The 23,201-nt window shown below is 42.6% G+C and overlaps 2 protein-coding genes across 2 annotated transcripts; one reads left to right on the top strand and one right to left on the bottom strand.

Moving 5' to 3' along the window:
- Positions 1-1,086: 1,086 nt before the first annotated feature.
- oat (ornithine aminotransferase) lies at positions 1,087-6,449 on the bottom strand. Its single transcript, XM_057037109.1, has 10 exons — positions 6,275-6,449; positions 5,142-5,378; positions 4,841-5,065; positions 4,661-4,756; positions 4,415-4,542; positions 3,651-3,773; positions 2,846-2,974; positions 2,627-2,740; positions 2,198-2,342; positions 1,087-2,030 (listed from the first exon to the last, which is right to left on the bottom strand). The coding sequence occupies exons 2-10, from the start codon at positions 5,350-5,352 to the stop codon at positions 1,870-1,872; spliced, it is 1,332 nt and encodes a 443-aa protein (XP_056893089.1). The 5' UTR covers positions 5,353-5,378; positions 6,275-6,449; the 3' UTR covers positions 1,087-1,869.
- Positions 6,450-6,608: 159 nt separating this feature from the next.
- lhpp (phospholysine phosphohistidine inorganic pyrophosphate phosphatase) lies at positions 6,609-22,919 on the top strand. Its single transcript, XM_057037233.1, has 7 exons — positions 6,609-6,781; positions 6,913-7,100; positions 7,241-7,394; positions 7,485-7,548; positions 7,618-7,710; positions 8,633-8,724; positions 20,995-22,919. Exons 1-7 carry the CDS (start codon positions 6,651-6,653, stop codon positions 21,086-21,088), a joined length of 816 nt encoding a protein of 271 aa, XP_056893213.1. The 5' UTR covers positions 6,609-6,650; the 3' UTR covers positions 21,089-22,919.
- The last annotated feature ends 282 nt before the right edge of the window (positions 22,920-23,201 follow it).

Genomic DNA, 23,201 nt, shown 5'->3' on the forward strand with positions numbered 1-23,201 from the left:
GATTCAAGGCCCGCTTCCGAATCAGCTTCCCTGTCCCCAGGGCTCTGTTTGCTTTTATACGGACACCTGAGTGTGAAGAAGCAGCTCAAAAACAGATGACTAGAAACTTGCTCAAAGATATTTAATCTATAAATATCTGAAAGACACTATTGTATGTTCGCTCTGCCAGCTATTCACAAAACACAGAAGTCCCTTTCACACAGGTACTGGAAGACTGTTGCACCTCTGTTGCTCTTTACCGTTCTGTACCGGGCCTGCAATGGAAGTGGGGTGTGTGAATATCTATGTTTCACACCTTTGAGTCAGTCTTTGTTGCTTCAATGCTGCCCAGAATCTTTTAGGGCACAATAGCCACCTTTTTACACAGGGAGTGCGAGATGGGAGCTTCTGTCCATAACTTTGACCTTCTGCAAGAGTTCTCGACCTTTATTTTCAGTCTAAACAAAGCTCGGCTTCAGAACTCCTCATGAGAGAATCACGTGTGAAAAGTCCTTGAGAAATGACTGTGAGACTCGTTCAGCTGTCCTCGGACAAATAAACCGTCCATAAAGTATGAAATCAATTCAAAACCTTTAAAAAGAACCTGGCCTGCAGTTTACTGATAGAAGAGTGAAGCATTAGGCTAATTGGAAGCGGATCTTATTGATCCTTAACTGCATTCAATATATCTACTTTTACATCCTTATGAAAATAAATGCCTCCTGTCTGTTCCGTCAGCTTCCTGTGAGATGAAATATAAAAAGAAAATGAGGAAATGGGACATCTCGAGCTTGTTGTAAAGACCTAATGATGAGAATTAAAGCATACAGTCAATCACTGAGGATATTAAGCTGCACTCCAAGTCTGCAGAGTGGGTTTGTTTCCTCGTCATCCAAAGCTTTCTCATTCTTTCTGCTGACACCGAGGGTGTGAGGATTTAATAACGATAAATGAAGACGATTATTTTTAATCGGTTAATCGGGTTGAAATTTGTAAACGCTAGACTTTCAGACTCGACAAAAGGGAGAAAGTGGTGCTTTGGCTCCACCTAGGGGTGGATTTAGCACGTACACCCAAGTCGTGTTTAATGAACAACCGCCAACAAAATGCAAATCTGTGCAAGTTTTATTGAACTTCCTGCCTCCTCCAACAAAATGGTTGGGTCATAACTACACTCAAGCCAACTCCACCCTAAAAACCTGACCCACAGGCGCAAGCCTCACAAAACAGCATCTGTTTGATGTAATTATAAAGCTGAATCAGATGTAAACCTCAGAATCCCAGAACAGAGATGACCAAGCAATACATAAAATGTTGAACCGTATTCTAACAGCAGTGTAACAGCATAAAACCGAAGTTTCCTTTGAAAAGCCTGAAGAAACATTCATCACATCCAAACTCTTCTCTAGCAGCATTACACAAATACAACTTGTTAATCAGACACACAAATTGAACAAAATACAAAATAATTTTAACAGTAACATAAACCATCAACTTTTAAATTAACATTGACCATCAGGTGAACCTATATTTTAATTTAAATAAGCGTCTTCTTACAAAGTCTTGGAATGTATGCATTTCAAGGCTTTCAATGACTCTTCAGATTAAAAATTGTCACTTAACAGCCTCCTCAGCCATAAGAATTGCATGGTTTAGAAAGGATGTGATCACTGATGCCATGGGTTAAAATTTGTTATGAGTCTGAAACTTTACACTTCACGCTTCTTCCATTTCCTCTGTTGCACTCCAGTTTCTGCAGTCATCCTCCAAAGAAACCCAGCAATCAGCACCTTCCCACAGGAAGTGCCTTTTTAAAAAAATTAAATATTAATAGTCAAGGTGAAGCAGTGGCTTGTGCGGTGTTTGACATTTGTTGGGGGCTTGTTCATTTTAAAAGGACATGATGGTTCTCTGGATGATCTCTACGCATTCATGCAACTCCTCTTCGTTGATGGTGAGGGGCGGGGCCAGGCGGATGATGTCACCGTGGGTGGGCTTGGCCAGCAGCCCATTGTCACGAAGGCGCAGGCACACCTTCCAAGCATCACAGTCTAGAGAGAGTTCACGTGGTTAAATAGGCAAATATGAGTGAAACCGAGCAAAAATGTCATATACACCAGTAAACAGAATATAAATACTTAAAAAGAGCAAAGCCAACTAGCGGAGGGTTTAAATGCTAACCGAAGCTGCTGCGTTTAAGGACAGTTGGACACTCTACCTTTAGTCTCCTTGATGATGATTGCGTTGAGCAGGCCTTTCCCCCTCACTGTTGTCACAATGTCTTTGGGCAGTTTACTCAGCTCTGATCTCAGCAGCTCTCCCATCCTTTGAGCATTCTCTGCCAGCCTCTCCTCCTCCATCACCTGCAGAGAAGAACAGAGCGATAAGACAATCAGAGTGGCTCCAAGTGATACACGCAGGCTTGTTTAGTCTTTAAAGGCACCTAGTGAGTCCTTTAACTCCACCGCAATACTTAAATGGTTATTCATACCCCTGCCTTCCAAAGAGAAGTTTATTTTAATGAATGATTAACAGCATTTTCTCACTCAAAGTCAAACAGGCACTTCCGTCGCTGTCCTGTCTTTAACCAGAGACAAAAGATGAGACACACATGGGAAAAAGAAATAAAGTGCACTCCTATAGTTACCTCAAGTGCAGCCATGGCAACCTGACAGGCGATGGGGTTTCCCCCGAAGGTGGACCCATGTTCCCCAGGCTTGATCGTCAACATTATCTCATCATCGCACAGCACTGCCGATACCTGCGTGAAAGGCAAACGCACGTCACACCAAAGGTAAGATTCTAAACGCTTCATGAGTCTTGCAACACAATAGTTATGCCAGTTATGACAACAAAGTTGCTTAACTGGATATGTTCCTCCAGAGAGAGCTTTGCCAAGCAGCACTATATCAGGGCGGACTTCCTCGTGGTCCACAGCCAGCCGGCGGCCCGTCCTCCCCAGTCCCGTCTGCACCTCATCAGCAATCCAGAGAACCTAGACAAAACAAATGTCTTTAGTCCTAATCTCCCAACAGGCCCTATATCCTTACTGTAATTACACCATTTCAGCTGTCAACAACATGGATGCTATTCAACTATTGGTCACAGCAAAACAAGTTGAGAACCATCAATCCTGAGATCTATACGATTCTCTGCTCGCCATCCAGTTCTCTTAGCTTCTCCTGTCTACGCCACTTAACTTCCACTCTTGTGTTTGGCACTGGAACGCTCTTGAGCATAGAGGCACGTGTCTAATGTGAGTCTATCACATTCCTGTCTATAAGAAATCTACCTCTGGGGTTTTCACCATAGGAAGCTCAGGCAATTTTTGAGAAACACAAAAGAAAAAATAATCATATTTTGTGGCTTTTTACAGTTCATGAATGGCATTTGTGTTAATGAGCCCTGGTATGCTAAAGGTCATTACCTCCTATTATTTAAATATTTTTATTTGCACACAATCAGAAATCTTCCAGTGCTGCAAGATACTCAGCGCACTACGTCTAAATTAGCAGCTGATTAATAAATTCAACAAAAAGTATTTCACAGTTATCAGACAGACAAATGGAAAATATCCAAATGTCTTCCGTTGGGACAGGAATGAATAATGAACAGGCTGCCATATTTACAGAGCCATCATTTGAGGCCCACAGCCACGCATCATTACTCACGTTGTATTTGGTGCAAAGCTCTCGGATTGTGGTCAGGTAGCCTGGGTCAGGCACCACCACCCCAGCTTCACCCTGGATGGGCTCCACCATAAAAGCTGCAGTATTAGGGTCTTGAAGGGCTTTCTGGAGAAAGGAAGGTGGACACACTCATACATCTTTATCTGTATTCAGTAAAACTCAGCCAAGAGAAACCCACGACCAAAGTTAATCATTACAACATGAGTATATAAAAGAGCTCTGCTGCAATATCTTATCTAAGTGAACGTACATGAGCGCTACCGTTCAATCCTTCCGTCTGTGTTTACAAAGACTGACACAGGCAGGTCAACAAGGCGGACGAATCTTGTGAAATCTTTCAAAACAACAATCGGGTTAAATGAAATCGTTTCTTGGATGTCAGTAAGTCTGGGTGCAAGTCCAAATCTTTAAAATCCTTCCTGCACATTACAAAAGTGCATTATGGATCTTTCAATCAGGAAGCTGACACTGAACCCTAGAACGTCAAAAAAACCCTGATAAAAAAAGGGATTGTTGACTTTTATCAAGGGTAAAGAGCCAAAAACATGCACAGCAAAATAAAAACTAAAGGTTAAAATGATAGTGAGGCCAGGCCTGGAGACTTGGAATCCAGTTATTTTACCAGCAATGTAAAGGTAGTAAAGTTCTGCTTGTTCAAATCTGCATGGAGCTCAAAATCATCCCCCATCAATGAAATTAAATTGAAGACATTTGTGACATTATTAGCGACGATTCACACACTTTACCTCCAGGGATGGGACGTCATTGTACGGGACAAGATCAAAGCCGGGCATAAAGGGGCCAAAACCTTCATAACTGCTTGGGTCTGTAGAGCTGGAGATAGCCGCCATGGTTCGGCCCCAGAAGTTTCCATCTAATCAGCAGGAGGAAATAGAGAGGAGAGAATTTCATAATTGAGCATTTATAATTCTGGCTTTCTCAATGGATGCATCTTCAAAAGCCAGACTTTTGTCGAGAAGATGCACGCTTACTTGCAAAGATGATCTTGGCCTTGTTTTTGGGAACCCCCTTTACAGTGTAAGCCCACCTGCGAGCAAGCTTGCAAGCGGTCTCGCCACTTTCAACGCCTAATTGGGTGCAAAATACAGACACTTCAACAAAAAGACACAGAAACAGGAGACATCCAATTAGTGATTGTGCCCCTGCAGTACCTGTATTCATGGGTAAGACTTTGTCGTAGCCAAACAGGTTGGTGATGTATTCTTCATAAGCTCCCAGCACATTGTTGTAGAACGCTCTGGATGTCAGCGTGAGTTTGGACGCCTGAGCGTTAAGTGCAGCGATGATCTTTGGGTGACAGTGGCCCTGGTTCACGGCGCTGTAAGCACTTAGGAAGTCATAATATCTGTTGCCTTCCACATCCCACACGTAAATACCTAGGGACAAAAGGACAATGACTGAATCCACAGAAAAAAACAACGGTTCCTTTCTGGTGACGAGAGAAAAACTCACCTTTTCCTTTCTCCAGGGCAACAGGCAGGGGATGGTAGTTGTGTGCACCATGCTTGTCCTCACGGGCAAAGATTTGCTCTGGGGTTAGTGGGTGCTCAGCGTTAGTTTTGGAAGCAGCGGTGGAGGCTGGGCGTGATCCAGATGGAAGGTTTTGGTGGAGAGCACGGGCAGTGTACCTGAGGCTACATCTCAGCTTGATCATTCTGTTCATACCGTTCTATCACGATGGAGGAGTTGCTGAAAAGACGTCAGCAATTATAATAGGTAACAAATTCAATTGGTGTGTTTACAACAGGAATTTAATGAATTAAGGAAGACGAAAGATAGGAAGAATACACAAGCCAAATTATTAATGATTAAAGCATAATATAAAATACTTATACTAATCAATTAGCTATTTCAATTTTTAAACTCATCTCGAATGTCAGACTTGGACTTCTACTTCCCTCCTTGCCAAGTTTGTTGCAATTTCACAATATAATTAATTTATAATTAATTAAAGACAAACAAAAACCAAAACCCTCTGACACAGCAATGAAGTCAAACAACATGCACTATTATATTTCCACCGGTCTGTCAGCTTTACAGGTCTGCTGAACAATGATTCCCTTTCACATACAAAACAATACAGGGTGCTACGTGAGCAGATTAGGTGCCAGTAAAGGCATAACAAGTTACTGCCTTTTAATAATTGTGTAACACAGGAAGGTTATAGCTATTATGGCGGGGGTTCAAGAATATTTGACCTTTGGGAGTTTTCTGAGGACAGTTAAAAGTTATTAATTGGAGTGCCAACAAAAATCTGTAAAGATTAACCATACACTGTGTATAGTTATATTGTGTGTATAACACACACACACACACACACACACACGTATAAATAGCATGGTGCACCTGATACGAATTACGTCACGGAGCACCGCCGATGCTGTTAACCTGGCATCGATAGGTGATTGGTTAACGCGGAGATGCCCCTGCCACACACCCACGTATTACAGCCATACATGGGACTTCGTTTCAATTCGTAGCCAATTCGCTAGTTTATTCATCTCTGAATAGTAGCGAGCTTTTACAACGCAATCGTTATTAAATAATAAACAAAAGAGGCGACTATACAAATAATGCATAAATACCAGAAAGACGTTAAACGAGCCAAGAGGACACGATGGCGAGACAGGTCCCGTTTGACGGCGGAGAAGGAAAGAGAGGCGGCAATAAGCGACTCGGATGGTTAACGCATGCCTACGTCATAGGACACGCCCCATGCTGCAATTTTTCCGACGGTTGCAATAGTCACCACGAATGCATCACGGTGGCATCGTCATTGTTGTGAAATATTAACTGTATTAAATGATTAATGATTCAGAATTCAACAACGCGACCCAATAGGGAATAACTGGGAATCAGATCCATATTTAATTTTTAGCGTCAAGAATCGTTTAATAAAAGTTTACCGCGCCTGTACGACATTCGCTGTACGCGCATGCGCGAAGTGGCATCGTGTGCGTCATGGCTGCTAAGGGCTGGCCAGTCTGTTCGAAAAGTTTGAAAGGTGTCATATTAGACTTGTGTGGTGTTTTATATGACTGCGGTGAGGGCGGAGGTGTAGCGATTTCTGGTTCGGTCGAAGCTCTAAAAAAGTGAGTCAATAAACTGCGAGTCGTTTCAGACCTTCCTCCTTTAGCCATTAGCTTGTTCAGCCAAGTACTCTATAATCAGTACAGTAGGGCTGTGTGATGTTGACCTATTTCTTTTCCGTTTTATTTTAAAGACTGAAGGCATCCGACTTGAAACTGCGCTTTTGTACCAATGAGAGCCAGGAAGCCAGAGCTACGTTTGTAGCAAAGCTCCAAAGACTGGGGTTTGACATTTCTGTATCTGAGGTCTTCTCACCTGCACCTGCAGCCGTAGCTGCGCTTCAGCAGAGAGGTTTACGGCCCCACCTGCTGGTCTGTGATGGTACTGCGCCAATTGGCATATTATAAAATCAGCCTTCTAGCGTACAGTACTGTGTATTCAGGGTGTTTAAAAGGGGATATTTTTCCAAGCCAATGCAAATGTACCCAAATTCAATGCTTACTCTCTTTATTTTCCTGCAGGTCTTCTCTCTGAATTCGACAGTGTTGACAAGACCAACCCAAACTGTGTGGTCATTGGAGACGCCGCTGAGAAATTTTCCTACCAGAACCTGAACAAAGCATTTAGGATCCTAGAAAACCTTGAGAATCCATTACTCCTGTCCCTTGGACAAGGGTAATACTGTGATACGTCGACAATTTAAATGTGCACACAGGTTAAATGTAAAATGGTTCTGCAAAGATAAACATGTTTGTGTCTTCATAGAAAGTACTATAAGGAGACGGATGGGTTGAGTCTTGATGTTGGAGCTTATATGAAGGCTCTGGAGGTACAGTGAGTTGGGAACGGTCTGTGTTTGAGTTGGTCAGAAGATTAATTAATCACTATTTTGTTCCAGTATGCCTGTGATGTGAAGGCTGAAGTTTTTGGAAAACCTTCCTCATTATTCTTCCAGAGTGTTCTCAATGATATGGGGCTTCAGCCACACGAGGTATGTGCGTAAACTGGTTGCATGTTTTCAAGAAAAAAACCCACTCATGTAGATGTAATAAGCAAGAAACAACGTTTATCACTGGTGTATTTGGGATCAGTTTAGGCTTAATTAGCGTTCAGGCTGATGACTCTTCCTGTCTGAGGATCTTGTGGGCAGCCGTGCAAACAGCCGTGCAAACTGCCGTGCACGATCTGCAAATGCAGCAGCACGCCATGACACGGTGCACATTCTGAACACTCATCTCTGATACTGATGGTTAATGCAGCGATTAATATTTTACAAATGGGGAAAATGTCATTCTGGATCTGGATTAATTTTATCCAAACCCTTAAAGATTTGTTCAAAATTTTAGTAGTTTATTCACAGATAAAGGCAGAAATGCATTAACACTGACTTGTTCAGATAATTTTACACCTCCATCGGCGATTGGATATCCAAGTCTCCTGTTCTACTTGTTTCACCTGTTACACACTTTAATAAGTCTCGGGTACATTGAAACTCAACCATGAAGCATTTACAAGTGTAACAGATTGTGAAAGGAAATTCGAAAGGATCTTCCTCTTAATACTGAAGGTTTTCAACATGTTATTCAGGCCTTCTCTCTGTTAACAATCCAGTGTAAAGATTGTATTCCTCACACCGTGTTACCTGAAATGATCCACGAATAAATTCTTACTGTGTCTAAATCTTGTTTTTTGAGATCTTAAATCTCTCAAGTAAATTACATTATTTTTTGGCGCCACTACTGCAACAGTACTCATGTTAGATTTTCTCGAGGGCTTGTCTTCCGTCTCGACCCACCGCCATGTTCTGACCTTTGACGATGAGCAGCAGGGGGCCGATAAGATGGTGTGCTGCGATATTGTCTTTTAAAAATTCCGTAACCCTCTTGTTCTTTTCCGCTTCTCTTCGAATGAAGGTGGTGATGATTGGGGATGATCTGGTTAATGATGTGGGCGGTGCCCAGCAGTGCGGAATAAAAGGTGTACAAGTCAGGACTGGAAAATACAGGTCAGTACTGCCATGCAACCCAATTTATTTGGTGATTGTTAAAAAGTCAATATGTATGAAACGAGTCTGATACAAACTTTTCCGTACTTTTTAAATCAGTGTTGCCGAAAACCAGCTTTTTAAAAACAAATGTTCGTGTTTAAGGTGGATCTACTTTTTCAGGCAGAAACAGATGTCTGGACGTTCAGTGTTCCCTGCTGTTGCAGACAAAATCCAAATGTATTTTCCCTTGTCTATTAAATCAAATATTTTTTTCTTAAGGTACGGTAAACTATGCCTAAACAACTTATATTTCCTTTTCTTTGGAAAAGTAAATCTGAATAGCTACTGCAGTGGTAATTATGTCGCATGCCCAAAGACAAATCCAAAATTGGAGTTTTAGAGTAGTATTTTAGCATTGTAATATGGTATGTTGCTTTGATTTGAAGACCCTTGGGCATTTGATCCTTAAAAGATCAAATGATCATGCTGCATGATTGGTAACGTGGCAATAACAAGATGTGTCATGTTGCTTAAGCCTTTTATTCGTATGGGCTGAATATTCTAAGAAATGAAATCAAGTTGCTTTTGTATTTTGTAAAACCCCAGAAAAGATTATTAAAAAGTAGCTAGACGTAGCGAGATTTAGCGCGAAAGTCAGAGTTGGCAACACTGCTTCAAACGCCACTATTGGATAGACAAACTATTATTTAAAATAAAGTCTAAAATGGAAACTGTCAGATTAATAATACTAATGAATGTGCCTTATTGAGGATTTTGAAATTGACTATTTCAACATCACCCTCTTATTTTTAGTGCTTCATTTTCTATACGTGTTTTCTATTCATACAAGTTTCTTACTGCAATGACATCCTGCCGGTAGGGGGCGCTCTCGCACCGCAGTTGCTTCCCATAACACAGGCCCACATTTATCAGCGTGTGAATCCTTTCCACCAACATACTGTTTACAGTCACCCATACATTATATATAAGATCTCTAGACGGTAGAGATGACTCAGCTCCTTGATAGCATATAAACAGGCAACCTAAGAAGCCTAAAATAATGTGTTTGTTGTAAAGAAGAAAGGGTGCGAATATACTTTTTTTAAAATCACATGTTAAATTATTTATTATACAGTGGCTTTATAGTAATAGGTATATAATTTCAAGTGTTTTTACTGTATTTTATGGATCTAATCTATTAAAAGCATCCCACTTGTTGCCCTTTAAATAACATAGCATACAGTCCTGAGGTCATGTGACCAGAGAACGCTGAGTAATCAGCTTTTGCATCAGTCAGCTCTAATCCTAACTGAACGATGATGTCCATATTTGTAGTTTGGTTTTCCTGGTGTCTATGAATGTGAGGTTTGGAGTTTTGTGCATGTAAAGAATACAAAGACTAAAAGTCTTTATTATCATTGTACTTTGGACAGCGAAAATCATTCACAAAACCTATGCGGTAATGAAATTTGTAATGGATAAGTGGGAGCAACTGGTTAAAATAATTGAAATGATTCCTTCATTTGACCCTGCTGGCTCAGTATCATGATACATATTGCTTTTTAGAGACCAAGTAGGGTTTTATATGGTGAGAAATACACATTCACAATCAATAGAGCAATTTATTGCGTAACATAATCCTTTTACAACGGTGGCACTTATTAAGGCCAGCATGTCCTTTCAGGCTAAAGTTATATCATCAGTGGTTGCCTTTTAGGTGCTTGTGAATGATTATCCTTTGGGGCTGGCAGCTTGGGTGTCTCTGCTGTAAAAACCAAAATGTTGCATGCACACCCTGTTAGTGTAAACATTTCACAATATTCGTATTGGAAGTTAACCAACAATTGTGGCCCTCATTAGATTTTATAGCTTGAGTAAGTTGTGATTTCCTCATTTAACATACAGGTCAGACCCTGTTGGTGTAATGTATACCTTCTGTGAACGAGAAGGGAAACAGTGATACAAAATAATTTTTTTTAAAGCCACAGACGCAGTGAACCCTAGATTTCTGCAAGCGGCTATAAACGCCCAGTCAGCTCTGTGAAAACACATCTGTTTCCACGTCAACCAGATGCTGTGCAGGCCTTGGGCTTGGAGAAAAAAACCGGCCTCAAATACCTCAGAGCTATAGTGACAAGGCAGGAAGGGGAAGAGGCGCACATCAGATAAACCCAATGATTTAAAATCATTTTCACAAAGATTTGAAGGTACCCTTCCTCAACAAGGGCAGCATTAGGCCCGCAGTTCTTTAAGATCAACTCAATCTTCCTCAAGCTTTCTGAATGTAGAATGTAGGTCTTATTTACACTGGGATCAATGCTCCAGATTAATCTTCAGATTGGAGACCAAGCAGATGATATTAATTCATGAGACACTCACTGTATAGGGTTAATTAAAAGACGGGAGTGTTTTGCTTACAGTGAACTTTCCTTTGTTCATAAATAATGAGCAGTACGCGTCCCTCAGGGGAGCCAGACAACCCGTTTTAATGTAGACCAGGTTTAAAGAAACAAAAAAAGCATTCAAATTACAGCGTGGAGAACCAATCTGCTGTTGTTTAGTCAACTGCCGGGGAATAATCTCCCAGTACCACATTCCTCTTCTGTCCTCTACCGTAGTTACAGCAGTCAAAACACTACTCAGTTCTCCTTTTGCTGTTATTCATAGCAGGCCTTATAAAGAAACATTTTCCCATGAGTTCCACAGATTTGTCCCAGCATTTGTTTCGTGGCAGTTACTTGATGTCTTTACCCCCAGTTCATTCGTGTTTGATTCGTATGTAATTCGTTCTCTCTCCCGAGCAAAATATTAAATGTCTTGGCTACTAACTGCTTAAGTTAAAGTCGGATTATCTCCATCCAGCTTATTTCTCCTCAACATGATTGAGCCCTGTTCATATCGGCATTCATTTGTAAACAGTTGATCCCTCTTGCATCCTGCTATGGGAATTTAGCGGCGCCCATCTCCTGTTCAAACAGGCAGCGTGTTTTGGAATATTTGGTGCCATATTGCGGTAAAAACAAAGATTGCAGGAATTGAATACCTGTCCTCCACCGCTCCTTTTTTCCGGAGTGTGGGCTGAAGCTGCCTTGGGTAGCTGGGGGCAAAATTGATCCTTTCAAGACTTCATAAGTATTTCCTATTGGAAGATTTGTTTCCTGTGGATATTTTTACAAATAAGCATCAGAATTAGATCAGTTGACATGCTGCATTTATAATAGCTGCAGCGGAAATGGAAAGAAAGCTGGCAGAGCTACATTTGACACCCATGGAGAGAGATAGTATAATTATTAATGATGTACTCTTGTGTAGGTCTGCGTATATTTGATTTATGCCAATAGCAATCTAAAAATCTCGCTCACTGTAGCTATAATCTATCTGTTGTGACACAACCAGATTCTGAAAATGCATAATTTGTGACCTTATCTCACTCTCTTCGTATTTCTGTTGTTTCAACTCAAAGAGACTGATTTAATGTTGAGCTCTGTGGTCTTTTTTTTTTTTTTTAGCTTTTAAAAATGAGGTTTCTGTCATGGTGCTCCCTCATGTGCTGTGTAAGCCAGTTTAATTTTCTGATACTGTTTCTCAAACCATGTGCCTGTTGTCTCTGCACCTTTGCCACGGCTCCATTTGAGACTTCCTGGGTTGAAGGAAGCGTTTACTGATTCCTGTTGGAATCTGGAAGAGAGTGGTTTACATTTGAAAGCTCCACCAGTGGCCAGCATTTCACTGCTACAGCTCATGTTGGGAAACGGTTTTCCAGGCCGCTCCTGATTAAACATCTCCAGGGAGTCCACTTGATACAAACCAGGAACTGGTTCACCAAAGCCACACCCAGGTTCATGCCCTCTCCCTCTGCAGCCATCGCTGAGGGATACAACAATAAATTAGCATTGCAGTGGCGGGTTTAGCAGTTAAGACTGTTGTGCTTCTATGTACTTAGTTACAACTTGCATGTGTATTTAAATCAGGCAAGACGGATACCGGATTACCATGCGCTTACTGTTGAGCTTGTAAACATAAAAAACACATTAACTCTTAGATGGTGCTGTTTTGTGCTAGTTGGATGATCTCTACAATGAAGAAACAAGCTCAGTTTTTCTGTCAGATGGGATGAAGCAGGTTGATGCTATGACCCACAGCATGTAGCATGTCTTCAAATGACCACTGCACATTAAAAACAAACCTCAAATGCTGTTACAGGCAGAATGCTGTCTTTACTTTTTCTACTCCATTAGTGGCTCGGGGTGTGCTGCTGCCACGGCCATGCAATCTGTGCTAAGAACTACGGCACAGGTGTTATCGGTGCAGCTGTTAAACTATGCAAAAGCATACATATACATTATAGTTCTCTGAAAATACCAGTTAGAACACACTTCTGAACAGATGGGCAGTATGCAAATATGCATAGTTATCTCAGCAACTGCTACTTCTCTAATCGGCATCAAGAAAACCTGCAGGTTAGACGGCAGATGTTCGGCGAGAGTTAAAAGGATGTGGTTCAGTGCCGTAGCAAAGTCGTCTGACGTGACCCATTACATCGTCTTTATACACAGCAGGCAGTTGTGGTTTAGAGGAAGAGGCAGTGCCAAAAGCTTTAACCAGCCCTTGTTGCACCAGCACAAAGTAAAACCATTCTCCTGACATCCCAGGAGAGGTTTGCCGATTGTCCCACACAGCCCATGATTATCCACAGCAGGTTTCCACTGGTCCCTGTAATGAAGCAACCATCAGCACAGCAAACAGAAGGAAGGGCAGCACATTAGGAAATGGCCCATCAGCTTTAGTAAACATACTGGGGTGCAGCACCCACCGGGGAACAACTATTTGGAATACGTTGTACAATGGAGTGATCCTGATTTGTGTGGTATCTCTTGTTTTTGTAGTGACTATGAATGTTGCCACCCTGTGCTGCTCCTTCTTCTATTAATAGAATACAGGAAATTGGGTTAAACCACATGTTTGGTGCTAATTCAAGGAGGGTAAAAGACATATATTGCACATGGCAATTCATCAGGTTTTTTTGTTTTTTTTTATTATTATTAAAAGGTTTATTATAGAATAGTCTCCTTTTTCTTATCTCTGTTGCATGGATACCACTTTTTCCAGGTCGTTTTACAGATGGCACTGTTTGCTCTGCCCCTCTGGTATAAACAACCTCTCAGATCTCTATTCATGCGCATCAGGCACTTGTGCAGCAGTGGACAGGCTTGCAGATCTGACACCAAACCTTGAAAGGGCGACTGCACGGTGGTGGTTGCAGCTCAGTCTGCTTTTTAAACCGAGCTCCTTCCCCTGGGACGGTGCTATCATACAGACTGTATTACAGCTTGTAAACTGAGCAGATTTTGTAGGGCTGGATTCGAACATGCGATCCTGTCTGAACAGGTTGTACCTGATTTTGTTCTTCTCTGTTCTTTTGCTGAGCTGTCATCAGTAGTGATATTTATTTTTGAGACATTTTATAGTGCGACAGCACCAGTCCCACGCCCTGTTTTGAAAAGCTCTCTTGGCACATTGGGAAGGAAGTGAAGTTCTCTCTTGCCACTCTTGTCTGCTGAGGCTGTGGGATTGAAGATGAAACGTTCCTAATTCGTCACTGACGTCTGTTTGTTTCAACACAACCACAGAGTTTCTTTGCTCTCCTCCAGGGATGCATTTGAACTGGCTCACAATCTGTAGGGGTCTTCTTTTATGACCAGGCCCCTCAGGACCATTTATGGAACCATTTATTTTACAAACCATTTATGGTTTGTTGTGTCATTTACCTGGTTTAATGCTGTACAAATGGGACCCTTAAACATAATCTCTGCACATCAACCCATGCAGAGCAACTGCTGATTTTTCCCCCTCCAAATCAGCCCTTGTTTTAGTGCTGTTTTCTAATCCAAGAGATGCTTAGGGCTGTTTTCTGTATCTTCTTTGTGAGTTAGCATCAAGGCCTTTGGTGGGATGTTTGCATGTTGCATCAGGTTTCTATTTCTACTGCTGTATTTCCATGAAAGCTGGCTTTTTATTCTTGGATCTCTGTCTTGGCTGTATGCTCCCACCTTCTCTTTTCTTGTCCAGAGGTGGGTGGGTTATGCATTTTCAACATTGCAAGGCCTCGGGATTGCTGCTTTTATGCTTCTCAAAGTTGTTTTTTTTTGTTCTTCACCAGTGTTAAAATTAAGTATCTTCTGAAATTGTTTTGTTTTTTTGCCTCGAGGATTGAGATATGTTGTCATCACCTTCGTCTTTGAGAGGAATGTAAACACGGCAACATCTGGGCATAATTTCCTCAGAAATATCACTTTTTGATGACTAATAGTTTCTTTTCCTTTTCTTAAAAAGAACACCGTGATGCAACTTTTCTGAATAGAAACTGTATGCATATTATAAGCCAAACCTATGCTATGTTGTTCTCTCTTACACCACCATAACAGACATGAACTCTTAGGATAATTGCACACCCTTTGGGTCCCAAGGGGTGAAAGGCGAGGGCCTTTGCCCCATCTGCCGTTCTGAGGCATCCCATGAATGTTTGATTGATGTTTTGATTTCAGGACCCTGGTCAAAGCTTTGGGCCATTTTTTATAGCCCTGGAAAACCCTTCCGAAATGTTAGTCATGGTCTGGCAGGTCACATTTTTCTGCCGGGGGGTTGCAACACCATAGGGAGGAGTGTTGTTATGAGAGGGTTCATGACAGAACACATCCTCAGAAGCTCCAGAGGTGAGCCCTACAACGATATCATCATTGTTTTCCACCAGTTGTGGTTTTCCATATAGTATATCCCTGATTTAATGTTCTATCTTGTCCCCAGGAGGCCGACAGTCATGAATGGAACTGAACATTTGCTGCATTTTAACAATTGATGCTTCTTGAAACTTTACTTATTAACTTCTGATAAAAATCTGTTAAAACTCTGGTAATCCATGCAGGTTCACTTGTAACAGATCGTCTTTCATGCAGTCACCGCCAAGTGTGATCACTTTACAAACCTGGGTGAAGGACAGCAGAGCTGCATTGAGATGAATGAGGTTACAGTGACACTGTACTAAATGTCATCAGCTTGTTCTCTGTAATCCAGGCTTGGTTTTGAACCTTCCTCTTAGATTAGATCAGCTCAGAACAAGCAGCACAGCCTGAATTACAGGCTGCAGACAGAGGAGACTGCAGTTGGAAAATAAGCCTTAAAAATCCTCAGAGTTGCGGGCTCCTGCTGCTGAGCCTCCTCTCCACCCTGGAGTGACAGTTTCCTTTGCCTGCAGGCTCCCCTCAAGCCTGCAGTGTGTTATAAGTCACTGAAATATTAATAATTAACCAGAGATCTTTTTTTTTCCACTGTGCGACCAGTCTCCCACGGTGACACAAAGGATCTGGCCAGGCCTGGGCCACTGAGCCCCTCAAAGGTACTTTTATGCCACTAAGAACGGGAGAAATAAAAGGAGCGAGAGTGGGAGAGAACTGGAGAGCGAAAGCCTCCAGATGGCAGGCTGAAACATAGCACTGCTTCTTAAATACATGAACACAGGCCCTTGGTTGTTTCAATAGGGATTCAAAGCCTATTGCAATTATCAACAGTCAGGCTGCTTGGCTGGGGAGCCTTGGGCTCATGCCTGGTTTCTGCTGAAACCATTTCTGTTCGAACAGTGCGTGCGCATGTGTTTGCACAGTTTCACACATGTTTGTATTTTCCGCACTAGCAGCAGGTGACTCAGCAGCGCTACTAGCAAAACTGTGAAAAACACAAAAAAGGCCGGCTGAGCAAGTCATTTAGCACCAATCGGAAAAAAAATAAAGGATCTCGGTCGCATGAAAGTGTGGGACAGCGGTGAGAGTGTGAACTGTGGAGCCCCCATTTACCGTACATCCCCTGTAGATTCTCCCTCTCAGGTATGCACATGCTCTCCCTATAGCACATTTCACACACCTCAAAAGAGGCCTTCATGGCAAAAATTAGCAAAGTCCCTCTTTCAAGATTGGCCATTGGAATAGTCAACAGTTTTGTTTTTTTCTTACCACTTCAGTAACATTTGTTCTCACAGCATAATTAAGCATCATATTTTTGCATGCTCCTGTATATAGTTTGCAGCCCTTTTCTTCCAGAAAGCTACTGTTTTCCATTCTTGTTTTGCATAAATACAGGAAGTATCGCCTTTGTTTTGATTTTGCAAACCTTGCTCTTCTAGCGGAAATCAACTCTGCGTTAAGGTTTCTCAGTGTGAAGTACTCACTGTGATGTGTTGTCTTCACAGCCTTTGTTGTGTGACGTGCAGCTTTTGGGAGTCTACTAATAAAAGGTTGGCGATAAGCTCTGTTTGTGCATAAAGGACTGAAAATTTTTGACACTAACCAAAAATGATCCTCATAAGGGTGGAAGGGGGTGGGGGGGATGGTTTGAGAAACAAAGGCTAGAGGGTCTCCCCTTTGTGTCCTGCACAAATGAAAAAATAGCATTAATCTGTGTGTTTAAGTATGAAACCCATATAGCAGCTGCTGACTGCTCATAACTCAACATTATACGCTTCTTTTTTGTGCTGAGAAATTACATGCATGGCTACAAACTCAGCAGAGGATAGTGAGGCACTAGCTTAACATCTGTCATTTTCTGTTGCCATAACACTCGTAGAACGGTGGTTTCCCCTGTTCAGTTGGGCCGTTTCTCATAAGAGTTTGCAGCTGTATTATTTTAGGGGAATCATCAGTCTCTTGTTGTAGTTTTGTAAATATCAGGTAAATGATGAGAAACAGGAAACGCGAAACCAAAGTAAAGTGATGATAAAACCAGCCTGGAAGAGCTCAACTCTCCGGGCTTGTCAGTTCCCCTGAAACACCATCAATCTCTTCCGTGACCTTATTATTTATCGCAGAACATGTCAAACTGCGATCACATTCTCGCCCTTAAGGCCAGCACTCCCGCAATGTCACCGGACTATAGAAAATCCACACTCACAAATCTTCTCTTCCCCCCCCTCGAGGGTGAGAGGAGAAACCTTTGTCTTTCTTTAGTATCTCATATCACCTACAAGGCCTGGCTAAAAGTAAAGACTAGTCAACATCTGAGCTATGATACTATAGCGTGCTTTAGGGTGAGAAAAGGCGGTGTTTGGGCTGATGCTGCCTTCACTAGTCTGGTATGAAAATCACATGTCTACACAATGACCTGGTTTGATTATTTTTCAGACTCTCGCTAGCAGGCTGTCTCTGTCCTCACGACATTATCGCTCAACTATGTAAAGTAGTAGTATTTATAATAGCTCAAATATTGAAGTTTGTTTCTCCCGAGGCAGTAATTACACAAGCAACAGAAAGGTAACTACACTCTCATTCTAATAGGCAGCAGGTTACAGGTGGGCTGAGCTTAAAAACCTCAGAATTCTGGTTTATTGCCTTTGCTCTCACGCATGTTTCATCTGCTTTGTCTTCACTGTTGCCAAAAAGCAGAATCAGCAAAGGTGGAGTGTGTAAATGAAAATTAGCCTCATGTGACAGTTTTGCTTCCTTCTTTGCGCGTGTGTGTGTGTGCGCGTGCGCGCGCGTGTGTGTGTGTGTGTGTGCGTGTGTGTGCGTGTGTGTGTGTGTGTTAAGCATTAACTGATGCTAGCACTGCCATGTCTTTACTCTGTAGCACTACGTCTCAGCCCTAGTTTTTAAAACGACTGCATCAAATAGAGTTTATTTTCACGCACGTCCAAATCCACATTTGATTACATGTCTCCATGAGTTCTCTTTATAGACATAAATGTCAGTGTTTTCTAAGCCGCGTATTGTATATGACTAACCAAGTCCCTATACGTCCCCGTGGTCTTATAGGCCCTGAGGAGTCTAAACACGATACTCGTATTCCTGTGTCTAGCTCGCTGAATATGGTCTGCCATTTAGAAACGTTTCAAAGATAACCTTTAAATGACTTTGATGGAATTTAACACCTCATTTAATGTTTGCCAGAGTCTATTTTAGTTCCACCTCCTTTATTCCATCAGGAGAAGGCGTCCCTCTTTTGTCACAAGGTTTTTTTGTAGACTACCACATCACGAGCCATTTTGGAAGCCAAAGTGTTGCTTGTGAACCCCCCCCCCCACCTCATGGCTTACCTCATGTCTATGTGCGACCTGTCCATCAAATGTAAGGATCAAACCTGCACCGCGTTTACGTACACTGATATTACTTTGACCTGAAGGTCACACGGAGAGCTGGTGATTACATCACTGGTAACACTAGCTGCATTGTGCTGAATTTTGCATGGCCACATTGACCTGGTTACTCTTTCATTATTTATGGCAATGTGGGGAGCAGACGAACACGTGCACAGTCATATCTGCAAAAACCGAGGTCATGAAAGGAAAAAAAGGTCTGAGAAATGCTGCGTTCAATGCTGTCCGTTCCACTGCTTGATAAGGGGGCTCGAGGCTGACTTTTGTGTGCGTTCATGCCTGCACATGTTTGTGTGAACTCGGTTAGTCCTCGAGCAAAACCGGGCAGCACGAGAGACGCAACACCCAAACTATTAGGGAAGCAGCTCATATAACCTCGGCACCGGCGGCTGAAAGACGTGCGTAAACACATGGCACCGCTCGGCCGCATTCACCTCGGCTTCAGCATTCATCGCCGCTCTCACCCCCATCCCCACTGACCCCCCGCTCCTTTTTCTGATGCTACACGGGGCGGCTCACGCGTATTTGCCATGGTCCTCCGCGAGCTCTCAAAGAGCAGGATTAATAGCGGAGTGCGCCACACAACCCAGGGCCAGACAAAGCCTCCCCATCTGGAGCTTCAACCCGTGACTGGGGAACAGAGGCAGCACACAGTCTGCTCACGGAGGGGGGGGGGGTCTATAGGCACCACTTTATAAATGAGCAGAAGTCCTAAGCAGTCCCACACATGAATGAAGGAGGGGTGTCTTTTGAAGTGATTGGCTAAAAAAAGGGCCCTGCATGCTGCCCTGGCTGTGAGTCCCTGCCAAAGCGGATTGTATTTCCTCTACCAGCTGATTAAACAGCCATATCTGCATCCTTTATTGGGCTGTGGGCCAAACTTTAGCAGCAACCTGGGGCCCCCGTGGCCTCCTCTGTGCCTCTTAGATTTATTTCAAGTTCAGGACAAGAAAACAAATCAGGATTTTATTCTTTCCCCCCACAAATAACAGTTTTTGTTGGAACTTCAGTAATCCAACCAACAGTTGCAAAAGAGCTAATCAAGACAATTGGCTTTCTGTTTTCTTTTTAAATATGATCTATTAATGTTTTAATCATTTGCACGTGGTTTGTAATGTTGTAAAATAAATTATGCTAAAATATACTAGTAAATTTAATGTAGACAACAAAAGTCCTTAAGAAATTTCTCCATTCAACTTGTTGAAATTAGATATGTTGTAATTATCAGTTGTCATTAGTCCCATTCGGCCTGTTTTTAATTTGCCCCCCCCCCCCACTAAGAGTATAATGTCTGGCCCAGCCTGACAGCTGGTGAGAGAGACGAAAAGCATGCACTGGAAGTCTGCAGGGGCTTGTGACAGGCTGCATCACATGCACATTTTCAGAGTAGCTTTTTGGAAACTCAGGTAGGACCCTCTCAGCGGTGTGATATTCTAAGAAGAATATTACAAGGAATAAGAATATTCTAAGGAAGCTAAAGGGGAGAGAAGTGGAGTCTGCTAAGCTAACAATCAATCAATCAATCAATTTTTGTTTATATAGCGTCCGTTACAATCAAAATTGTCTCTTGCGCTTTCCAGAATCCCAGGGCCTGACCCCCAACAAGCAACAGTAACAAGGACAAACTCCCCTTTAACAGGAAGAAACCTTGAGCAGGGCCGGGCTCGTTTAGAGGGACCCTCCTGCTGATGGCCGGCTGGGTAGAGAGAGAGGAGAGGGGGGAGGACAGGTAGAGGAGAGAATAGGCAGAGATCATGCAAGTACATTCATTGTAACAAGCTGTTAGTATAAGAGTTGAGTGGGTCAGCGGGGTCAGAGGTCAGCACACAGCTATAAAGTCGACGATACCTGTAGACAGATACAGAGACAGGGCAGGAGGGGGAGAGAAGCAGAAAAACTACACAAGAAAATGTGTTCATGACATCATCACTGACCTACTAGGTCTACCACTGGCTTAGCCAATCAGCACAGGGACTCGTTTAGGCCCAGCAAATGGCTGTTTGTGGAAGATCCCACTGCAGTGTAGTTAAAATACGTGTCAGTATTGCTATTAAAGCCAAGTGCCGGAAATGCTAACAATGATTCTTCACTCCTGCGGCTCTTTCTTCCTGTTCCCTTAAAGACTGTCCCGATTGTACCTTCTCCCTCAGACCAAGTGACGAGACGCACCAGACGGTGACGGCTGATGGCACCGTGGACGACCTGGCCCAGGCAGTGGACATGATCCTCAGTCACAGGCAATGATTACCACAGCAGCAGAGGCTGGAAACGCTCCAGTTAAACGAGTTGGTGGTACAGGCCAGTGGGCACTAGTTATACTTTAACACAGTACTGTTTCCTGTCTAGAACTATGTCATGTTGACTCAGTCGAGCAACCCGTCACCCAATGTAAATTCAAATGACGTCTTTATATCCTGTAAATGACAAGAAAGGGGAACCTCTTACCTCAACTATGTCGACTATATGAACTTATCTCCTGCAGCCTCACAGGAGATCCTGTGTAACGCCGCACTGCACATCTGTCGGTACATGATTGACACAGATAAGGAACCTCAGGTTGACATGAATGTGTAACCAGCTGTTGACTAACAAGCGCTGACTGATAATGTTGCCGTTAAATTCTTCCCAGCGACTTTACAAAAGACAGATGGCAGTGAAACCGTAAATCCCCCCTTAAAGTTTCTGGTTGCAACTTTTGCCTGGCGAAGGAAATTCATCCCCGTTCCATATTTAGGTCCTGAGATAATCTGAGTGATCACTTGAGACCGAGAGAGTTGTTTTAAACTTCATTTCTGACGGATTGGACGGAAATCAGAAGCTTAGATTTAGAAGAACCTCTGTTTACATTGGCCAAACGAAAAGGAAAATAATTCAGTTTGAACAAAAGGAGGTGAAAAGGCGCAGTAACAGAACACAGGCAAAAACAAATGTCCAACTAGCAGAACATAAACACAGTTGTAAATCTTTTCCTCTGGTGTTTTATACCCAATATAATGTTTTCAGCTGGACCTGTACTGGAATTCACATTCGGTTCAGATTAACAGGAACTCATTTGCATTTTTCGAGCAAAACAAAAGCGGTATGACTTTTGCGAACATGACGCCAAGTGGTTTGTATGAAGCTGTGAGGCTAGGTCATCTTCTTCATGGGCAGGCTTTGCTCTGCACAAGTATGTGTTACGCTAGCACTTTAGCTTGGCCCGTCACAGTCGCTAATGTTTACATGCTTTCATCTCTGCAGTAAATACAGATTCAAAGTTGCAACCAGTAACTTAAATGACATAAATGAATCGTATGCCCCAGCTAATATCGTTGGTCGTCGCTGGAGATCTTTTCTTAATATTGATTCCTATTAAAACTAGTCTTTTCTTTTGCGAAAGGCATTCCCTTAAAAATGGGAAGCAAGTTCTTTTCAGAGAAGATAAATGCCAAAAAAGTGGCCCAGCCGTGTGTGAGCAGTGACGCCAGAGCCGGAGCTCATGTTTCCCCCTCTGTAAACACAAAGAAACAAGCTCTGCTGTCAGATTATATAAACCCACCAGCGCTTATCAGCCACTTCTGCTGTCATTTTTACGTCGTTAATTGACACTAATTAGATGCAGTTCGTTTTGGTCCGATTCTACTATGAGAATAAATAAAATGATGAGGGGAGGGGCTGCTTATTGGGCATTCGTGTGCCAGCTGGATGATTGAGGCCTCTGGAAGTGGGGCGTAAAACAAACGATTCTCCATCGCTGCCCCCAAGGTTTCAGTGTACCAAATAGATTCAACAAGAACAAAAGCCTATTGCCAAGTGAATCATCGGGGTCTTTGTGGTTCACTTCACCATTAGCTGACACAAGCTTGAATGTTATTGGGCAATTAAAGGTAATGAAATGCTACATAGTAATGTGGAGCTGTGGCCGAGGTCCTCATACTGTTGTGATCAGCAGCGAAGTCTTAATGTAAAGGAAAACTTTCACCATCTGGCACCCAGTTTTGCCAACAGCTTCCATTGTTTGACTCCCTGTTACCCATTAAATTTCTGCCTGTAAACTTGTGCGGAGCTATTAAACATGTATTTGACTGCTCTCAAATGAGTTCACTTGGCTTTGAATGGGGTTTTCCCCCAGTTTGTGCAAGTCCTAGCTCTTTCGGACCTAAAAATCACCCCAACGATGCAAAAATAAAGAGGTTAACAGGTTGTTTATTCCAATAACAGTTTTCACAGGGGCCCCTTCAAACCGCTCATTCCGTTCCTCTGCCATCTCCTCTCAGCAGGTTCCTCGCGCTTCATTGTTGAACACACACACACACATGCGTGCACCCGAGCGATATCCCATCTTTCTTCTCTAGGTCACCCACCCATTTTACACAAG

This window comes from Takifugu flavidus, chromosome 1 (genome assembly GCF_003711565.1).
Source record: "Takifugu flavidus isolate HTHZ2018 chromosome 1, ASM371156v2, whole genome shotgun sequence".
Taxonomy (NCBI): Eukaryota; Metazoa; Chordata; class Actinopteri; order Tetraodontiformes; family Tetraodontidae; genus Takifugu; species Takifugu flavidus.

What these genes read in the sequence shown, in the direction of transcription:
- oat (XM_057037109.1), bottom strand. Translation starts at nt 5,352, where the DNA reads ATGAACAGAATGATCAAGCTGAGATGTAGCCTCAGGTACACTGCCCGT. An exon ending in TTGCCATGGCTGCACTTGAG is followed by an intron (nt 2,343 to 2,626) that starts GTAACTATAGGA and finishes TCTTCTCTGCAG; the next exon opens with GTGATGGAGGAGGAGAGGCT. An exon ending in CATCATCAAGGAGACTAAAG is followed by an intron (nt 2,031 to 2,197) that starts GTAGAGTGTCCA and finishes AACTCTCTCTAG; the next exon opens with ACTGTGATGCTTGGAAGGTG.
- lhpp (XM_057037233.1), top strand. Translation starts at nt 6,651, where the DNA reads ATGGCTGCTAAGGGCTGGCCAGTCTGTTCGAAAAGTTTGAAAGGTGTC. An exon ending in CTCCTGTCCCTTGGACAAGG is followed by an intron (nt 7,395 to 7,484) that starts GTAATACTGTGA and finishes GTGTCTTCATAG; the next exon opens with AAAGTACTATAAGGAGACGG. An exon ending in GTCAGGACTGGAAAATACAG is followed by an intron (nt 8,725 to 20,994) that starts GTCAGTACTGCC and finishes CTTCTCCCTCAG; the next exon opens with ACCAAGTGACGAGACGCACC.